Consider the following 17,174-nt stretch of genomic DNA (forward strand, 5'->3'; position numbering starts at 1 on the left):
TCGCCAGGCATGGGGACACACATCTGTAGTCCCAGCTAGCTACTCAGGAAACTGAGCTGGGAGGATTGCTTGAGCCCAGGAGTCCGAGGCTACAATGAGTTATGATTGAGCGATTGCACACCAGCCTAGGTGACAGAGTCAGACCCTATCCCTAAAAAAATAAAATATAGTTGAGTTTATTTGTTTCCATTTGCATTCAGTTTTAGGTTCAGTTTTTTCCTTATCTTCATGGATTTAATTTTATTTTTTGAATATATAGAAAATTAACTTGCTTCCAAGAGTCAAAAATCATACAAAAAATTTACTAAGAGAAATATCATCTACCCTTGCTCTTCTACCTTATTCCTTCCACCACTACTACCCTCTGTAAGCAATCACTTTCACTGTTTTCTGATTTATCCTCCAGTGTTTCATTTTACAAAAGTAAGCAAATTTTTGTGTGTTTTCCTACCCTTCTTACACAAAAGGTAGCACACTCTATATTCTCTTTTGTACTTTACTTTCTTGTTTTACTTAACAGTATACCTGGGAGTCACTCCATTGCAGGTTCACAAAGAACTCCCTTATTCTAAGCTGTAGAATACTCCATTGTATGTGCGTATGTGTGTATACAATCAATATACCATTGCATAAATATATACACACACCAGAAACTATATATATTGTTTATAGTTTATTATATGTAATATATATTGTACAATAATATATTGTATATGTATTGCTTAATAAACTTGTATACATGTATTTTCATATTTGGAGGTGTATTTTCAGGGTAAATTACCAGAAGTGGTATTCTTGTGTCCAGGCAAATATAGTTTTGTTAGATACTGCCAAATTCCCCTCCACAGAGATGTTACCAGTTTTCATTCTCACCAGCAATGTGCCTGTTTTCCCGTAGCCTCACCAGCAGAGTATATTATCAAGCTTTTGACTTTTTTGCCACTCTGATGGGTGAGAACTGGTTTCTCAATGTAATTTTAATTTGCATTTCTCTTTTTATAAAAAGTGAAGTTTGACGTCTTTTCATATGTCTAGGGTGCCATTTTATCTTTTTTTTTTTTTTTTCTTTTACAGGTTGTCATTTCTTTTGCTCATTTACCCATGTGATTTTAGGTCATTTTCCCTCTCAATTTTAAAAGTCCTTTGTATGTTAGATACACCCTTTTATTGTAATATATATTGTAAATATTTTCTCCCAATTTGTAGTTTGTTTATGGTAGTTTTTCATTTGTTTCCCATGCAAAAGTTTTAATTTTACAGTTAAATTTATTAACCTTTCATTATAGGAATTCACCTATATTTTCCTCTACTACTTATATAGTTTTTTTCTTTTTTATAGTTACATCTCTGATCCATTTGGAATTTATTCTTGTATTTGGTGTGATAAATAGATCTAATTTTGTGTTTTTCCAGTGGCCATCCATTGTTCCACTGTCATTTATTAATGTCTTCATCTTTGCCCTAGTAATTTGAGATACTGCTTTTATCATATCCCAGATTTATGTGTATAGTTGGGTCTCTTTTTCTGTTCCATTGGTGTGCCTGTCTATTGGTGTACCAGTACCGCAGTTTTCATAATGTAAGCTTTGTATTTTAATGTCTGCTAAGGCTAATTCCCTCAGCTCTCACGTTCTATTGTTTTCTTAGTTATTCTTGTGGTTTCTGCTTTGTGTGTTTGGGGGTTTTTTTATGTTTTGTTTTGTTTTTAGAAACAAGGGTCTCATCATATTCCTCAGACTGGTCTCCAACTCCTGAGCTCAAACGATCAGCTTCCCAAGTATGTGGTACTACAGGTATGCACTGCTGCACCCAGCTAGTTTGTTGTTGTTGTTGTTGTCGTTTAGAGACAGCACCTCACTATGTTGCATAGGCTGGTCTCGAATTCCTGGCCTCAAGTGACCCACCTCAGCCTCTCGAGTAGCTGAGGCTAGTGGTGTGAGCTACAGTGCCTGGTTGTGGTTTTTTAAAATATATATAAAGTTTAATGTCAACTTGTCCAGCTCCAGGGGCAGGGCAGGGAAGGGGCAGTGGGGAAAGGTTTCTTTGTATTTTTATTGAGGTTGCATTAAATTTGTAAGTTAACTTAGTGAGAACTAACAACTTGATGATATTGAAAAATAAAAGAACGAGGATAAGAGTTATCTTTTTGTCAAGTCTACTTCTGTGTCTTTCAGCAGTGTTTTGTAATTATTTTCATATGGATTTTTCATATTTCCTGTTAACTTTGTTCCTGAGTATTTCTGCCTCTGTTGTCATCTAACTGATTTGCGTATGTGAAGGCTGTGGAGTTTTGTATGTCAGTTACATATTCTGTTACTTGCTCAATTCTTTTACTGTTTCAACTAGCTTCATCACTGATTTTGTAGGGAAGCGCTGTCCAATAGAAATGTAATTTGAGCTATATACATAATTAAAACTTTTATAGTACATTTTAAAAAGAAGGCCGGGCGTGGTGGCTCACGCCTATAATCCCAGCACATTGGGAGGCCAAGGCGGGCAGATCATGAGGTCAGGAGATTGAGACCATCTTGGCCAATGTGGTGAAACCCCGTCTCTACTAAAAATACAAAAATTAGCTGGGCGTGGTGGTGGGCACCTGTAATCCCAACTACTCGGGAGACTGAGGCAGGAGAATCATTTGAACCTGGGAAGCAGAGGTTGCAGTGAGCCGAGATCGCGCCACTGCACTCCAGCCTGGGCCACAGAGCAAGACTCTGTCTCAAAAAAAAAAAAAGATACCAGGTAAAATTAATTTTAATACTATATTTTATTTAATCTATAATATCCAAAACATTATCATTTCAATACGTAATCAATGTAAGACATTGTTAGTGAAATATTTTACATTCTTTTTCTACTATGTCTTTAAAATCCAGTGTGCATTTTATACTTACAGCACATCTCAGTTTGAACTAGTCACATTGCAAGTGCTCAGGAGCCACATGTGTCTAGTGCTTACTTTTTTGGATGGTGCATATACCCTGTCATGTCATCTACAGACAGAGATTGTTTTGCTTTACCTTTTCCAATTCTTAGGCTTCTAATTTGTTTCTCTTATCTTAATACTTTGGTTAATAACTCCAGTGCAATGTTAAATATTAGTGGAGCTAGTAGGCATCAGTACCTTATTCCTGACCTTAGTGGGAATACCTCTTGTGTTTCTCCATTAAGATGTTTCCTTTAGGATTTTGGCATATATGTATTATCATGCTAATCACATAGCAAACTATATTTTCTTGAGTGCTTAATTTTGTCAAAAGCCTTTTCAGTATTAATAGAGTCATCACATAATTTTTTTTCTTAGACCTATTAATAAGGTTTGTTGATTGATTTCCTAATATTGAACTGTCTTTGCATTTATAGTATAGACCCAACTTGTTCATGGTATAGTCTCTTAACTTTTTTTTTCTTTTTCTTTTTTTTTTTGAGATGGAGTTTTGACCTTGTCACTCAGGCGGGAATGCAGTGGTGCAGTGTCAGCTCACTACAACCCCTCCCTCCCAGGTTCAAGTGATTCTTGTGCCTCAGCCTCCTGAGTAGCTGGGATTATAGGCACCCACCACCACGCCAGGCTAATTTTTGTATTTTTAATAGAGATGAGGTTTCATCATGTTGGCCAGGCTGGTCTCGCACTCCTGACCTCAGGTGAACAAACTCCTGATCTCAGGTGATCCGCCTGCCTTGGCCTCCTGAAGTGCTAGCATTACAGGTGTGAGCCACCACGCCCAGCCTCTTAACTTTTTATTTAGAAATAATTTCAAGCTCACAAAAAGTCACAAGAATAACATAAAGAGGCCAGGCGCAGTGGCTCACGCCTGTAATCCCAGCACTTTGGGAGGCCAAGGCAGGCAGATCTCCTGAGGTCAGGAGTTTGAGACCAGCCTGGCCAACATGGTGAAACCCCATCTCTCCCAAAAATACAAAAATTAGCCAGGGGTGGTGGCACACACCTGTCATCCCAGCTACTTGGGAGGCTAAGGCAGGAGAATCTCTTGAACCTGGAAGGTGAAGGTTGCAGTGAACTGAGATTGTGCCACTGCACTCCAGCCTGGGCGACAGAGTGTGACTCTGTCTCAAAAAAAAAAAAAGAGTATAAAGAATCTCTTATCTAAATTTACCAATTATTAACAATTTGCCCTATTTTTTCTATCATTTATTCTCTTTATATATACATTTTTAACATTGATACAATATTTTGATCTATCCATATTCCTATTTTGTCAGTTCACTCAATGTGTATTATTTTCTTAAGGTGGTGTTGGAATCTGATCACTAATATGTTGGGATTTTTGTACCAGTATTCATATGTGATATTTGTAATTTTTTGTGCCATCTTTTTCAGATATAGGTATCAGTTTATCTTTGCTTCATAAAAATAATTTGGAAATTTTCTTTTATTTTCTATGCACTGAAACTATTTAGGTAGCATTGAGACTATGTAGTCACTAAAGTCTTGCTAGAATTCTCCTGAAACCCTCTCGGTCTGCTACTTCTTTGTGGGATAGTTTCTTAATAATTCTCTCTATATATATTGCATCAGAGTTTGTGTGTATAAGCTTAAAATTCCCCCTGTGAACCCATCTGGGCCTGCTGCTTTTTTGTAGGGTAGTTCCTTGATAATTTTTACTGCTTTTATCAAAGTTAATCTGTTTAAGCTGTCTAGTTTTACTGGGGTCAGTTTCAGTAAACTTTGTTTTCCTAGGAAATTTCCTATTCCATATTGGTGTTTAAATTTACCTATATAAAAATAAAAGGGGTTGTCTATGGGTTTTATGAGTTGTTTAGTTGACTTTGGTTCTATCAATTTTGCCCGTTTTCACTTACTGTTTTTATATTTGTGCTGTCTTTAAAAAAATGTATTGATACATAATATTCATTTTTATGGAGTATTTATGATATTTTGTTACATGCATAGAATGTATAATGATCAGGTCAAGGTATTGAGGGTATCCATCACCTTGAATATTTATCACTTCTGTGTTTTGGGAGTATTTCTCTTCTAGTTATTTTGAAATATGCCATACATTGTTGTTATAGTCACCCTGCTCTGCTATTGAACATTAGAACTTATTCCTTCTATCCATCTGTATGTTTGTGTCCACTAACAAACCTCTTTTCATCCCTCTACATCCCACCACACACATACTCTTCCCAGCCTCTGGTAACTATCATTCTACTTTCTACCTCCATGAGATCAACTTTTTTAGCTCCCACATATGAGTGAGAACATGCAACATTTGTCTTTCTGTGCCTGACTTATTTCACTTAACATAGTGAGCTCCAGTTCCATCCATGTTGCTACAAATGACAAAATTTCATTCTTTTTTATGGCCAAGTAGTATTCTGGGGTGTGTGTGTGTGTGTGTGTGTGTGTGTGTGTGTGTGTGTGTGTATGTGTGTATGTGTATATATATGTGATTTCGATTTGCATTTACCTGATGGTTAGTGATGTTATGCACTTTTTCATATACCTGCTTATGAAGAAATACCATGTATTTTTGCCATTTTTATGTCGTCTTTGAGAAATGTTTATCCTGTCCCACCTTTTAATGGGATTATTTGTTTTTTTGCTGTTGAGTTCCTTGTATATTCTGAATATTAGTCCCTTGTCAGGTGAATAGTTTAAAATATTTTCTCCCATTCTGCAGTTTATCTGTTTATTGTTTCCTTTGTTGTGCAGAAACTTTTTAGTTTGATGTAGTCCCATTTGTCTATTTTTCTTTTTGTTGTCTGTACTTTTGAGTGCCTAGCCATAAAAACTTTGCCTAGATCAGTGTCCTGAAGGGTTTTCCCTGTATTTTCTTCTATTAAATATATAGTCTCAGGTCTTAAGTTTATGTCTTTAATCACTTTTGAGTTGATTTTTGTATATGGTAAAAAGTAGGGATCTAGCTGGGTGCAGTGGCTCACGCCTTTAATCCCAGCACTCTGGGAGGCTGAGGCAGGTGGATCACCTGAGGTCAGGAGCTTGAGACCAGCCTGACCAACATGGTGAAACCAAATTTCCACTAAAAATACAAAAAATGAGCCAGGCATGGTGGCGGGCGCCTGTAATCTCAGCTACCCACTTGAACCCGGGAGGTAGAGGTTGCAGTGAGCCGATATTGCGCCACTGCACTCCAACCTGGGCAACCAGAGTGAAACTCTGTCTCAAATAAATAAGTAAATAAATAAATAAATAGGGATCTATTCTACACATGGATATCCAGTTTTCCCAGAACCATTTATCAAAGAGGGTATTCTTTCTCTAATGTATATTCTTGGCACCTTTGTTAAAAGTCTTTTGGCTATAATACTGTGGATTTATTTCTGGGTTTATTCTGTTCCATTGTTCTTTGTGTCCATGTTTATACCACTACCATAGCTGTAGAAGATATTTTGAAGTCAGATAATGTGATGCCTCCAGCTTTGTTCTTTTTGCTCAAAATTGCTTTGACTATTTAGGCTCTTTTTTGGTCTCATACAAATTGTAGGATTTTTTCCTATTTCTGCGAAAAATGTCATTGGCATTTTGACAGGTATTTCATTGAATCTGTAGATTGCTTTGGGTAGTATGATCGTTTTAACCATATTAGTTCTTCTAATCCATGAACATGAGATGTCTTTCTGTTTTGTTCATGTCCTGTTTCATTTCTTTTTTTTTTTTTTTAACTTTTATTTTAGAGTCAGGGAGTACATTTGCAGGTTTATTATAGAGATATATTGTGTGATCCTGAGATTGAACACGTCACCCAGGTAGTGACCATAGTACTCAATAGGTAGTTTTTCAATTCTTGCCCCGCTACTTCCCTCTCCCCTCTTGTATTCCCCAGTGTCTATTGTTCCTACCTTTATGTCCATATGTAACCATGTTTAGCTTACACTTATAAGTGAAAACGTGCAGTATTTTTCTGTTTCTTTCCTGAGTACTTGTAGTTTTCCTCGTAAAGGGCTTTCACCTCCGTGGTTCATTTTATTCCTAGGTATTTTAATTTTTCAGTAGCTATTGTAAATGGGATTGCTTTCTTGATTTCTTTTTCAACTATTTCATTATTGGTATATAGAAATGCGACTGATTTTTGTATGTTGATTTTGTATCCTACAACTTTAATGAATTTGTTTATCTGATCTAAGAGGTTTTTGTTTGCATCTTTAGGTTTTGTTTTGTTTTGTTTTGTTTTTTAAGATGAAGTCTCACTCCATCGCCCAGATTGGAGTGGAATGGCATAATTATAGCTCACTGCAGCCTCAAACTCCTGGGATCATGTGATCCTCCCATCTCAGACCTCAGACTACAGATTACAGAGATTTGAAACTTATGATTTTCTTTGTGCTAATGTATGATGAGTTTTGTGAATGTTTCATGTTCACTAATATCGGAGTGTAGTATCCTATATATCCATAAGATCAATGTAACATGATTATTTTGCTTAGATATTCTAAACCCTTACTTATCTTTTGTCCACTTGACCTGTCTTATTCTGGGAGTGGTGTCTTAAAGTATTGTATTAGTCATATGTTTCTTTTTCTCCTTGCATCTCTTATACTTTCTACTGTAAGTGATACAATTGTCTTAGTACAGAAGCATTTATAACTAAACATGGCAAAGGTATCATGATTAGGTAGAAGAATATCCTTATTCTAAACAGATGCGTATTGAAGGAATAGCAGGCCCCAAAAATGAAGCACGGAGAAATTTTTCAAAGTAACATAACAATTTAGTTTCTGAAACAGAACAGTTTACTGTGTTCTGGGCCGCTGTTATTTGTATTTTCCCGCGGTTCATTGGAATATGAATGCTAGGGATTTGTTTTGTTCCTTCCTTCCCTGAGTTCTTCTCATCTTTTGGATTGGGATCTTCCAGAATGCTAGCTTTACATGTTAGTTTGCCTGAGACCCCAGCTGCCTCTCAAATACATTTGGCTTTATTTAATTTGTTTTTAGCGATACAAATTATCAAAATACCAAAGACAACTGTCATATGTTTTCATGGAAACAGCTATAAGCTTTCATTCCTTGTGTCTTATTCCTTAAGAAAGTATTTGTGATTACCTTCCCTGTTTCTGGACCAAATTTAGGCTGACTTTACACACTGACTTTATACATTGTCCTGTTTTTTAGAGGCTGGAGAACCTGCCCTTTAACACCTATGCCATACCTGCTTCCTCTGCACTACCACCAATTTGATATGTTTTAACAAACTCCTATGTGCCTGGTATAACTTAGGGTGCTAGGATATATGCTATGTAACTTTGAGCATAGGCTCCCTTTAGGATATTAACATAAACAAGGGAGTGGTATCAGCAAAATGTAAGTCAAAATCAAATCCTAGGGACCTTCAGCTGGTCATCAAAAACTAAATACTGGAGAGTAGAATCAGAGAGCAAGCCAAGTTCATGAAGCAGACATTAGCAAGGCCTAGAGCCCAAGAATCAGTCTGAGATGAGAACCACAAAGGGCTAGTGACAAATTTCAGGGAGCATATAAAGCATATGGAGGAAGTCCAGATGATGTTTCCCAGACATTGCCTTGCTAGTATAGGTCCAGTGAGCCTGCTATTACAGGTTTGAACCATGTGGCAATATTCCTAACACTGAATAAACATGCTCTGGTTAAATTTTGTAGCTAGTTGGAGAGATAAGGCTTGCCATACTGAAAATAGAGTTTTTGTGTGGACATCTTTGGAATGGCCATTCTTCCTGCTAAACACAGTAAAACTTCTAAAAATAACTCATCTGTTGTCACTATTTCTGTTTCTGTCTTCCATTCTATTATTTTCTCAGCTTTCTTGAGTTATTCTTCAACCCCCACTGTTCCAGTGAAGCTGCTCTTAGTAAGAACACATTTGACTTTCCTGTTGACAGAACTTTTCTGCCTTCATCTTGCTCAGCCTCTCGGTAACTTTTCAGTACAACTGATCACTATTTCCTTCTTAAAACATCACCACCTCTTGGCTTCTAGATCATGACAGTTTCTGCATTTTCAATTCTTAACTCTGTCTCCTCTGGCTGGCATTCTCCACTTCTCAGCCTCTAGTTGTTGGAGTGCTCCAGGGCTGAGTTCCAGGCCTTCTCCTATTCTACTGTACACAGAGTTTCTCTAAGTCTGGTGCTATGTCTTTATATACTATCTACATACTAATGACTACCAGGATTATATCTCTATCCTTGAACTTTCTGTGGAACTCTGGACTCATTTATTTGACTACCTGTCATCTCTAGATATCTAAAGGTCATTTAGAACATAAGATAGCTAAAATAGATTTTTGATTCCTAAACTGCCTCCTCCAAAACCTATAGTTCTTGTCATTTTCCCTGTCATAGTAATAACCAGAAACTTAAAATTCACCCTGAATTGCACTTTCCCTCCCTCTCTTTCATCTAGGTTTACAGTGCCATCAGCTCTGCTTATAAAATGTGCCTTGTATTCATCTACTTCTTTGTACCCTCATGGCTATCATCACTTTAATCTCAGCCCACCATCATCTCTTGGATGGACTTCTACAGTTAGCCTTTTAACTGATGTCTCTGCTTCCATTCTTACCTCTCTATTATCCATTCTTCATCCACAGAGCATCTAGGCTGATATTTTTCAGTAGTAATTAGAGCATTTCTTTACCGTGACACAGAAGGCCCTGCATGATCTGACCACATTTACTTTTCTGATTCTATATTTTACCATTATTTCCTTTATTTACCCAGATGCAATCTCTCTGGCTTTCTGTTTCTTAAACAAGTCAAGTTCATTATTTCCTTAAGACCTTTATACCTGCTATTTCCTCTGCCTGGAGTACTCTGCCCTAAATCCTCATGTGCCTGATTCCTGCTTATCAAGCCAGCCCCAGCCCAGCAGAAACTTTTATTTCCACTGAAAATTAATATTGAACTGTAGTGTATGCAGTAGGACCTACCACATAATATATTCTCAGTACAGAATGATTGTTGGATGAATGAGTAAACAAATGAGTGAATGAATGAATCTTGAATTAGTAAGAGAAAAGCTGTATGGTATGATGGAAAGAGCAAAGACTTTGCAGTAAGACATCCTAGATTTATATTCCAGCCCTGCCTCTGTACTATGTGACTGTGGCCAACCTACTCAAATTCCCATTTCCTCATCTGTTAAATAGAGGTAATACATGCTTCATAGGCATGACTTAAACCATTCCCTTAGCTGCCAATATAAACTGCTTTTTATGCAACCTAGTACATTTTAGTGGTAATGATGATTATCCATACTGCCGTTGCATGTAGTATGACACTTCTTTCATAGAAGGTTCCCAATAAATGTCAGTTCCTTTTAAGCAAAATTAACTCCATCACTGGGGACACCTGTGTGCAAACTATCTTCTCCCTCCATTCTTGGTCTTAACAGTTGATATCTTCCTTTTCGTGGCCTTATTGGTCACTGTATGGCCAAGGCAATAAGGATTAGATAAATACATAAATGCACAAATCAGAAGAAATTTGTCAGGGGTGGGAGACCAGTTCTACACATCTTTCTGTGCTACTGTCCTGCCTTAGATGTGCTTCTGCCTTTACAATGGACCTCACCATTACCTTTTCCATCTATAGGGCTGTAGGATCCACTTTGTGTATCATGGCAGTCTTTGTGTGTTAGAGCTAAAAAATTCCTTAAATATCATGTGGACTCTTCTCAAGCTGGCTATAGCATTTCTTTCTAACCCCACTTGCTTCTCCTTCTTATGGACTGAAACCACACAGCACTATCCACAAGTCCTCATATAACCATACTTTTTGCAACTCCATACCTCTCTCCATGCTGCCTCCTCTGTCTAAAGTACCATTACCTACCCTCTATCCTTGTCCTCTTCCTAATGAAAAGCCTATTTATTCTTCAAAGATTAGTTAAAATGCCACTTACTCTGGAATCTTCCCTGATAAGTCCCACTTGCCTATCTCCCTTATCCCTTCTCCTTCCCTTGCGGAGTTAGTCATTCCCTCCTCTGGGTTCTTATAACCCTGTATATATGCACATTTGGGCACTATGCCCAATGAATCTTTTTAAAGAGTTTTTGTTTTGACATAATTTCAGCTTTACAGAAAAGTTGCAACAGTAATATAAAGAATTCCCTGGCCCGGCATGGTGGCTCACCACCTATAATCCCAGCACTTTGGGAGGCCAAGGCAGGCAGATCACTTGAGCTCAGGAGTTCAGAACCAGCCTGAGAAACATGGTGAAAACCATCTCTACAAAAAATGCAAAAATTAGCCGGGCATGGTGGCGTGCACCTGTAGTCCCAGCTACTTGGGAGGCTGAGGTAGGAGGATGGCTTGAGCCCAGGAGGCAGAGGTTGCAGTGAGCTGAGATTGTGCCACTCTACTCCAGCCTGGGCAACAGAGCCAGACCCTGTCTCCAAAAAAAAAAAAAACACACGCACACACACAATTTGCATTTTTTAAACATAATATCCCTTTACTACTAAAGACTTTAGTATTTCTTATTTTTCTTTGTGGTGGTGGTGGTGGTGGTGGTGTGACAGAATTTCACTCTTGTTGCCCAGGCTGGGGTGCAGTGGCATGATCTCAGCTCACTGCATCCTCCTCCACTTCCTGGGTTCAAGCGATTCTCCTGTCTCAGCCTCCTGAGTAGCTGGGATTACAGAAGCCTGCCACCACGCCCAGCTAATTTTTGTATTTTTAGTAGAGATGGAGTTTCGCCATGTTGGTCAGGCTGGTCTCAAACTCCTGACCTCAGGTAATCCACCCACCTCAGCCTCCCTAAGTGCTGGGATTACAGATGTGAGCCACCATAGCCAGCCGACTTTAGTATGTATTTCTAAAAACCAGGGCCTTCTCTTACAGGCATAGTACTATTTTCAAAATCAGAAAATTGGGCCAGGTGCGGTGGCTCGCGCCTGTAATCCTAGCACTTCTAGAGGCCAAGGCAGGAGGATCACTTGAGCCCAGGAGTTCAAAACCAGCCTGGAAAATATAGTGAGACCCCATGTTAAAAAATAATAATTTTAAAAATCAAAAGAGTAATATTTATATAATATGAAAACCTATTCTGTATACCTTACACAGTTATTAAAACCAGAAAATTAATATTGATATTTTACCAGGGGCTAATCTATGAAACTTACTTGTATTTTGCCAATTGACCCAATAATATCTTTTAGGAAAAGAAAATTCTGCATCACAACTTGCATTTAATCATCATATCTCTTTAGTCTCCTTTAGTCTGAAATCATTCTGTTTTTCCTTATGTTTGATAACTTTAATATATCTTTATAAATATTTGTCCAGTTATAGATTAGCTCTCAATCTGGGTTTGTCTGATGTTATGTTATTATTTGATTCAGGTGGTACAGGTTATGACGTTCTTCTCAAAGCATCATATTGGAGGTACATGATATCTACTTGTCTCATTACTGCAGATAGTAACCTTAATTACTTGGTTCAGGCTGTGTGTCTCAGGTGTCTTCACTGTAGTGTTACTGTTTTTTTCTTTGTCATTAATTATCTTGTGGAGAACTTTGAAACTATAAATGTCCTGTTTCTCATCAAACTTTGACCCAGTAGTTTCACCATTCTTTGATGAGGCTTGCCTGCATCAGTTATTGACAAATTATTTCCTAATGTCTTCATTCCTTACACGTTCATTAATTGGAATTCTACTGTAAGCAAGAGATTTGTCTTCTTCCCTGTTTATTCACTCAGTTACATGAGTATGGACTCATGGATTCTTATTTTATTAAGTGAGTTATAATTTGTTTCTGTCATTATTTTTCTACTCAAATTGTCCAAGATTTGGACAGTAGAAGCTTCTTAAAATTGGCTTCTGCATCCTTTTGACATAGCCTCATTGCTCTTTGAGTATCCCATTACTTTCTGACCAGGGTGTTCTAGGCTTATCTTGTACCTTTCCTACCCCAGTCCATACCCACTGAATCATGATTGATTTTACAAATATCTACCCCCAACCTTCTCAAGATTGTATTCCTCTAGGGCAAGAATCATGTTGAGGTTTTTTTCACTTTAGACACTTGGCAAACCTTGATGCTTAGCATTTATTTAATCTTAAATGGATGTAGTCAGATTAATTAACACATAAATTGCCACTTCCTGGGCTCCTGCCAATCCAGAAAGGTTTATTCCTTCCACCTAGGCTATTTGCTAGAGTGTGTACAATGAAGACTCCAAAGACTAGAATCATGCCTGGCTCCGCCACTTTTACTTCTCTCAGTCTCACTTTCCTCATTTGTCAAAGGACGTGATAAATGTCACCCTTCACAAGATTGTCCTGAAGGTCAAATGAAACCACAGATGTACAAGAATTTTGTCTAAAGTATTTTTATTGATTAAGGGTCTAATTCTGTCAACCTCAGTAGCATCGAAATATGTTGGACAATATTCCTATCCTTCATCTTTCTCTTAAGGCAGTCATTAACTTAATTATTTACATTTGGAAAAATAAGAAAAGATTGTGTTTAAATAACAAACTCAGGGTCACATCATAAGAGTCTGAATTAAAATTAGATCCCTGGTCTCCTGACATCACCCCAGTTTTTTTTCCAACTAGGATAATTAGATTAGATTGTGGCAGGGCAGGGCTTCCTGATAAAAAGAACGTCCAAATCCTGGAGTCCCTCAGGATAGCTTAAGAAAATCCATTTATTAAGCAGCTTTTAAATTAGCACGAAGTCTAATCTCAGTGCTAGCTACTCACACATGACATTTGTAAGCTGGTTTTTTAGAACTGTTCAGTATAATTGGTTGGTTTCTTCTGTCCAGATCTTTCAAGCCAGAGAGGGCAACCTCTTCGCCAGTTGGCACTATGGACTTTTATGTCTAGCCTTAAGGAAAAAGAGAAGAAAAACTATTTTCTGACTGTTAAACGACTCAAGTAAAGCACTGTTCTGTTCTTCTCTTATATCTGACTGGGTAAGAATTTAGTGCCTTGTCATGTGATGGCAGGAATTCCAAAGTGAATCACTTATCTCCCTACCCAGCTTAGATCTGTGGTAGGTTACTAGAGAAATATGGGCAGTCTTGGGGTTTATAATAATCAACTTAAAGTAAAACCATTCAGCATCTTAGGCTTGGGTGTGGAATAGGTAAAGAGTTGAATTTCTAAAAAATACAAAAAACTAGCTGGGCGAGGTGGCGGGTGCGTGTAGTGCCAGCTACTTGGGAGGCTGAGGCAGGAGAATGGCGTGAGCCCGGGAGGCGGAGTTTGCAGTGAGCTGAGATCCGGCCACTGCACTCCAGCCTGGGCGACAGAGCGAGACTCCGTCTCAAAAAAAAAAAAAAAAGAGTTGACTTTAACGAGGGTTGGGGTTTTTTCTAGGCAAGTGTGTTGGAAAAAGAGAAGGACAAGGTAGTGATTATAATTGTAGGTCAGTGGTTCTCAAACCTTCTAGTCTCAGGAAGCTTTTACATCTTTAAAGACTTCAAAGAGCTTTTATTTATGTGGAATATATATATATGTGTGTGTGTGTATATATTTATCTCACCATATTGGAAAATAAAACTTAGAGTCAGGCATAGTGTTTCATACCTGTAATTGTAGCACTTTGGGAGACCAAGTTGGGAGAATCACTTGAAGCCAAGAGTTTAAGACCACCCTGGGCAACATAGCAAGACTCCATCTCTCAAAAAAAAAAACTGAAAATCAGCGAAGAATGGTGGTGGATGCTTGTAGTCCAACTATTTGGGAGGCTGATGCAGGAGGATCACTTGAGCCCAGGAGGTCAAGATTTCACTGAGCTATGATCATGCTACTGCACTCTAGCCTGGGCAACAGAACAAGACCCCCAACTCAAAAATAAAAACAACAATTTAGAACTTTTTAGAGCAGGAATATACAAGCATTCATTCCATGGAAACAAGGCAAATATCCATTGTCAGATAAATGGATTAAGAAAATGTGGCATATATATACAATGGAATGTTACTTAGCCTTATTAAAAAAAGAAATCCTATCATTTGTGACAACATGGATGAACCTGGAAAATAAGCCAGTCAAAAAAAAAAAAAACACTGCATGATTCCACTTAACATGAGCTATCTAAAATGGTCAAATTCATAGAAGCAGAGAATAGAATGGTGGTTGCCGTGAGTGGAGGCAGGGTGGATAGGAAGTTGTTACTCGATGGATATAAAGTTTCAGTTTTGCAAGGTGAGTAATTTCTACAGATCTGCTGTACAACATAGTGCCTATAGTTAACAATATGATATTATCCATGTAAATTGTTGTCAAGAGAGCAGATGTCCTGTGAAGTATTCTTACCCCACACACACGAAAAAAAACAAAACAAAACAAAAAACCACAGTGGAACGCTTTGCATATGTCCAAACTCGTCAAATTGTATACATTAAATATATGCCTGTTTAGGTACCAACAAAGTGTGCAGGCTGGGTGAGGTGGCTCATGCCTGTAATCCTCACACTTTGGGAGACCAAGGTGGGAGGATCACTTGAGGCCAGGAGTTTGAGACCAGCCTTAACAACATAGTGAGACCCTGTAAATTAGCCTGGCATGGTGGCATGCAACTGTAGTCCCAGCTACTCGGGATGCTGAGTCAGGAGGTTCATTTGAGCCCAGGAGGTTCACTTGAGACAGGAGGTTGAGGCTGCAATGAGCTGTGATCACACCACTACACTCTAGCCCGGTTGACAGAGCAAGACCCTGTCTCAAAGTATGTGAAAAACTTTTTTGTAAAAAAAAAAAAAAAAAAAAGTAGTAATGAATAAGTATATTTCAAGTAAAAAATATATATACAAGCATACATCCCATTATTTGTTAGAGTGATGCCATTACATGTAGCTTCTGGAAAACTCCACTATGAGAGAATGAATGTGGAAAAGGCAAACAATGTTCTATTATCATTAGGTGTATAGTTTTGACCTTACAGACCCTGAGAAGGACTTTGAGGACCCCCAGGAGTACCCAGAACACGCTCTTTGAGAGCAGGTTACTATATAACATTTTTAAAATCTTTTGTTTTTTTTTTTGAGACAGAGTCTTGCTCTGTCATCCAGGCTGGAGTGCAGTGGCGCGACCTCGGCTCACTGCAACTTCCACCTCCCAGTTTCAAGCAATTCTCTTGTCTCAGCCTCCCAAGTAGCTAGGACTACACGCACTTGCCACCACACCCGGCTAATTTTTGTATTTTTAGTAGAGATGGGGTTTCACTATATTGGTCAGGCTGGTCTCGAACTCCTGGCCTCAGGTGATAGACCCACCTCGGCCTCCCAAAGTGCTTGGATTACAGATGTGAGCCACCACACCCAGCCAATAAAAATCTATTTCATCAATAGTGAACATTTGGGTCATTCCAAGTTTCCAGTTACTACAAATAACATTGCTATGAGCATTCTTTTACACATACTGTGGTGTACATGTGCAAGAATTTCTTTGGAGTTTACACCTAAGATTGGAATTACTAAGTCATAGGGTGTATACATCTTCAGATTTATTAGATAATGTGTGAGAGTCTTTCTGAACTCAAACACTTGGACATCACATATTACCTAATACTATTCAGATTTTGCCAATTATTCTAATTTCAAAGTAATTTTTTTTTTAACTTCAGACTCCAATACAGATTCTATGTTGCATTAGTTGTGTTATTTTAGTCTTCTGAATCTGGAAAGTTCCTCTTTTTTATTTTTCATGATACTGACACTTTTGAAGCACAACAGGCCAGTTGTTATATTAAATGTGCCTGAATTTTGGTTTGTCTGATTCAGGATTATTGATTTTTGACAGAGGTACAACATAACTAATATGGTATTCTCAGCTGGGCATGGTGGCTTATGCCTGTAATCTCAGCACTTTGGGAGACCGAGGCAGGAGGAGGATTGCTTGAATCCAGGAATTTAAGACCAGCCTGGGCAACAAAGCGAGACCCCCATCTCTGGAAAAAAAAAATTTAATTAGCTAGGCCTAGTGGCACACGGTCGTAGTGCCTGCTGCTTGGGAGGCTGAGGCAGGAGCATTGCTTGAGCCCAAGAGTTCAGAAGTTGCAGTGAGCTATGTTCTTGCCACTACACTCTAGCCTGGGCAACACTGCAAGACCTTGTCTCCAAAAAAAAGGTTTTTAATTAAAAAGCTATGCTATTCTTGGTATATCACATCAGGAGATACATGTCAGTATGTCCCATTTTGGGTAATGTTACCTTTGATCATTTAGTTGAAATGCTGCCTTTCCACCTTTCTTCAAACAC

General features: G+C 38.2%; 1 protein-coding gene across 27 annotated transcripts in view; it reads left to right on the forward strand.

The window, feature by feature from the left end:
- SCMH1 (Scm polycomb group protein homolog 1) overlaps positions 1-17,174 on the forward strand; it is a 225,838-nt gene that overhangs the window by 142,166 nt on the left and 66,498 nt on the right. For 13 of the 27 annotated variants that reach the window (XM_073007421.1, XM_073007430.1, XM_073007422.1 and 10 more), the window contains one exon: positions 1,710-1,793. The exons of the other annotated variants lie outside the window; for them this stretch is intronic. In XM_073007421.1, coding sequence (XP_072863522.1) covers positions 1,710-1,793 — 84 coding nt within the window. The remainder of the gene's footprint in view (positions 1-1,709; positions 1,794-17,174) is intronic. 27 annotated transcript variants of the gene reach the window in all.

This window comes from Chlorocebus sabaeus, chromosome 20 (genome assembly GCF_047675955.1).
Source record: "Chlorocebus sabaeus isolate Y175 chromosome 20, mChlSab1.0.hap1, whole genome shotgun sequence".
Lineage (NCBI taxonomy): Eukaryota > Metazoa > Chordata > Mammalia > Primates > Cercopithecidae > Chlorocebus > Chlorocebus sabaeus.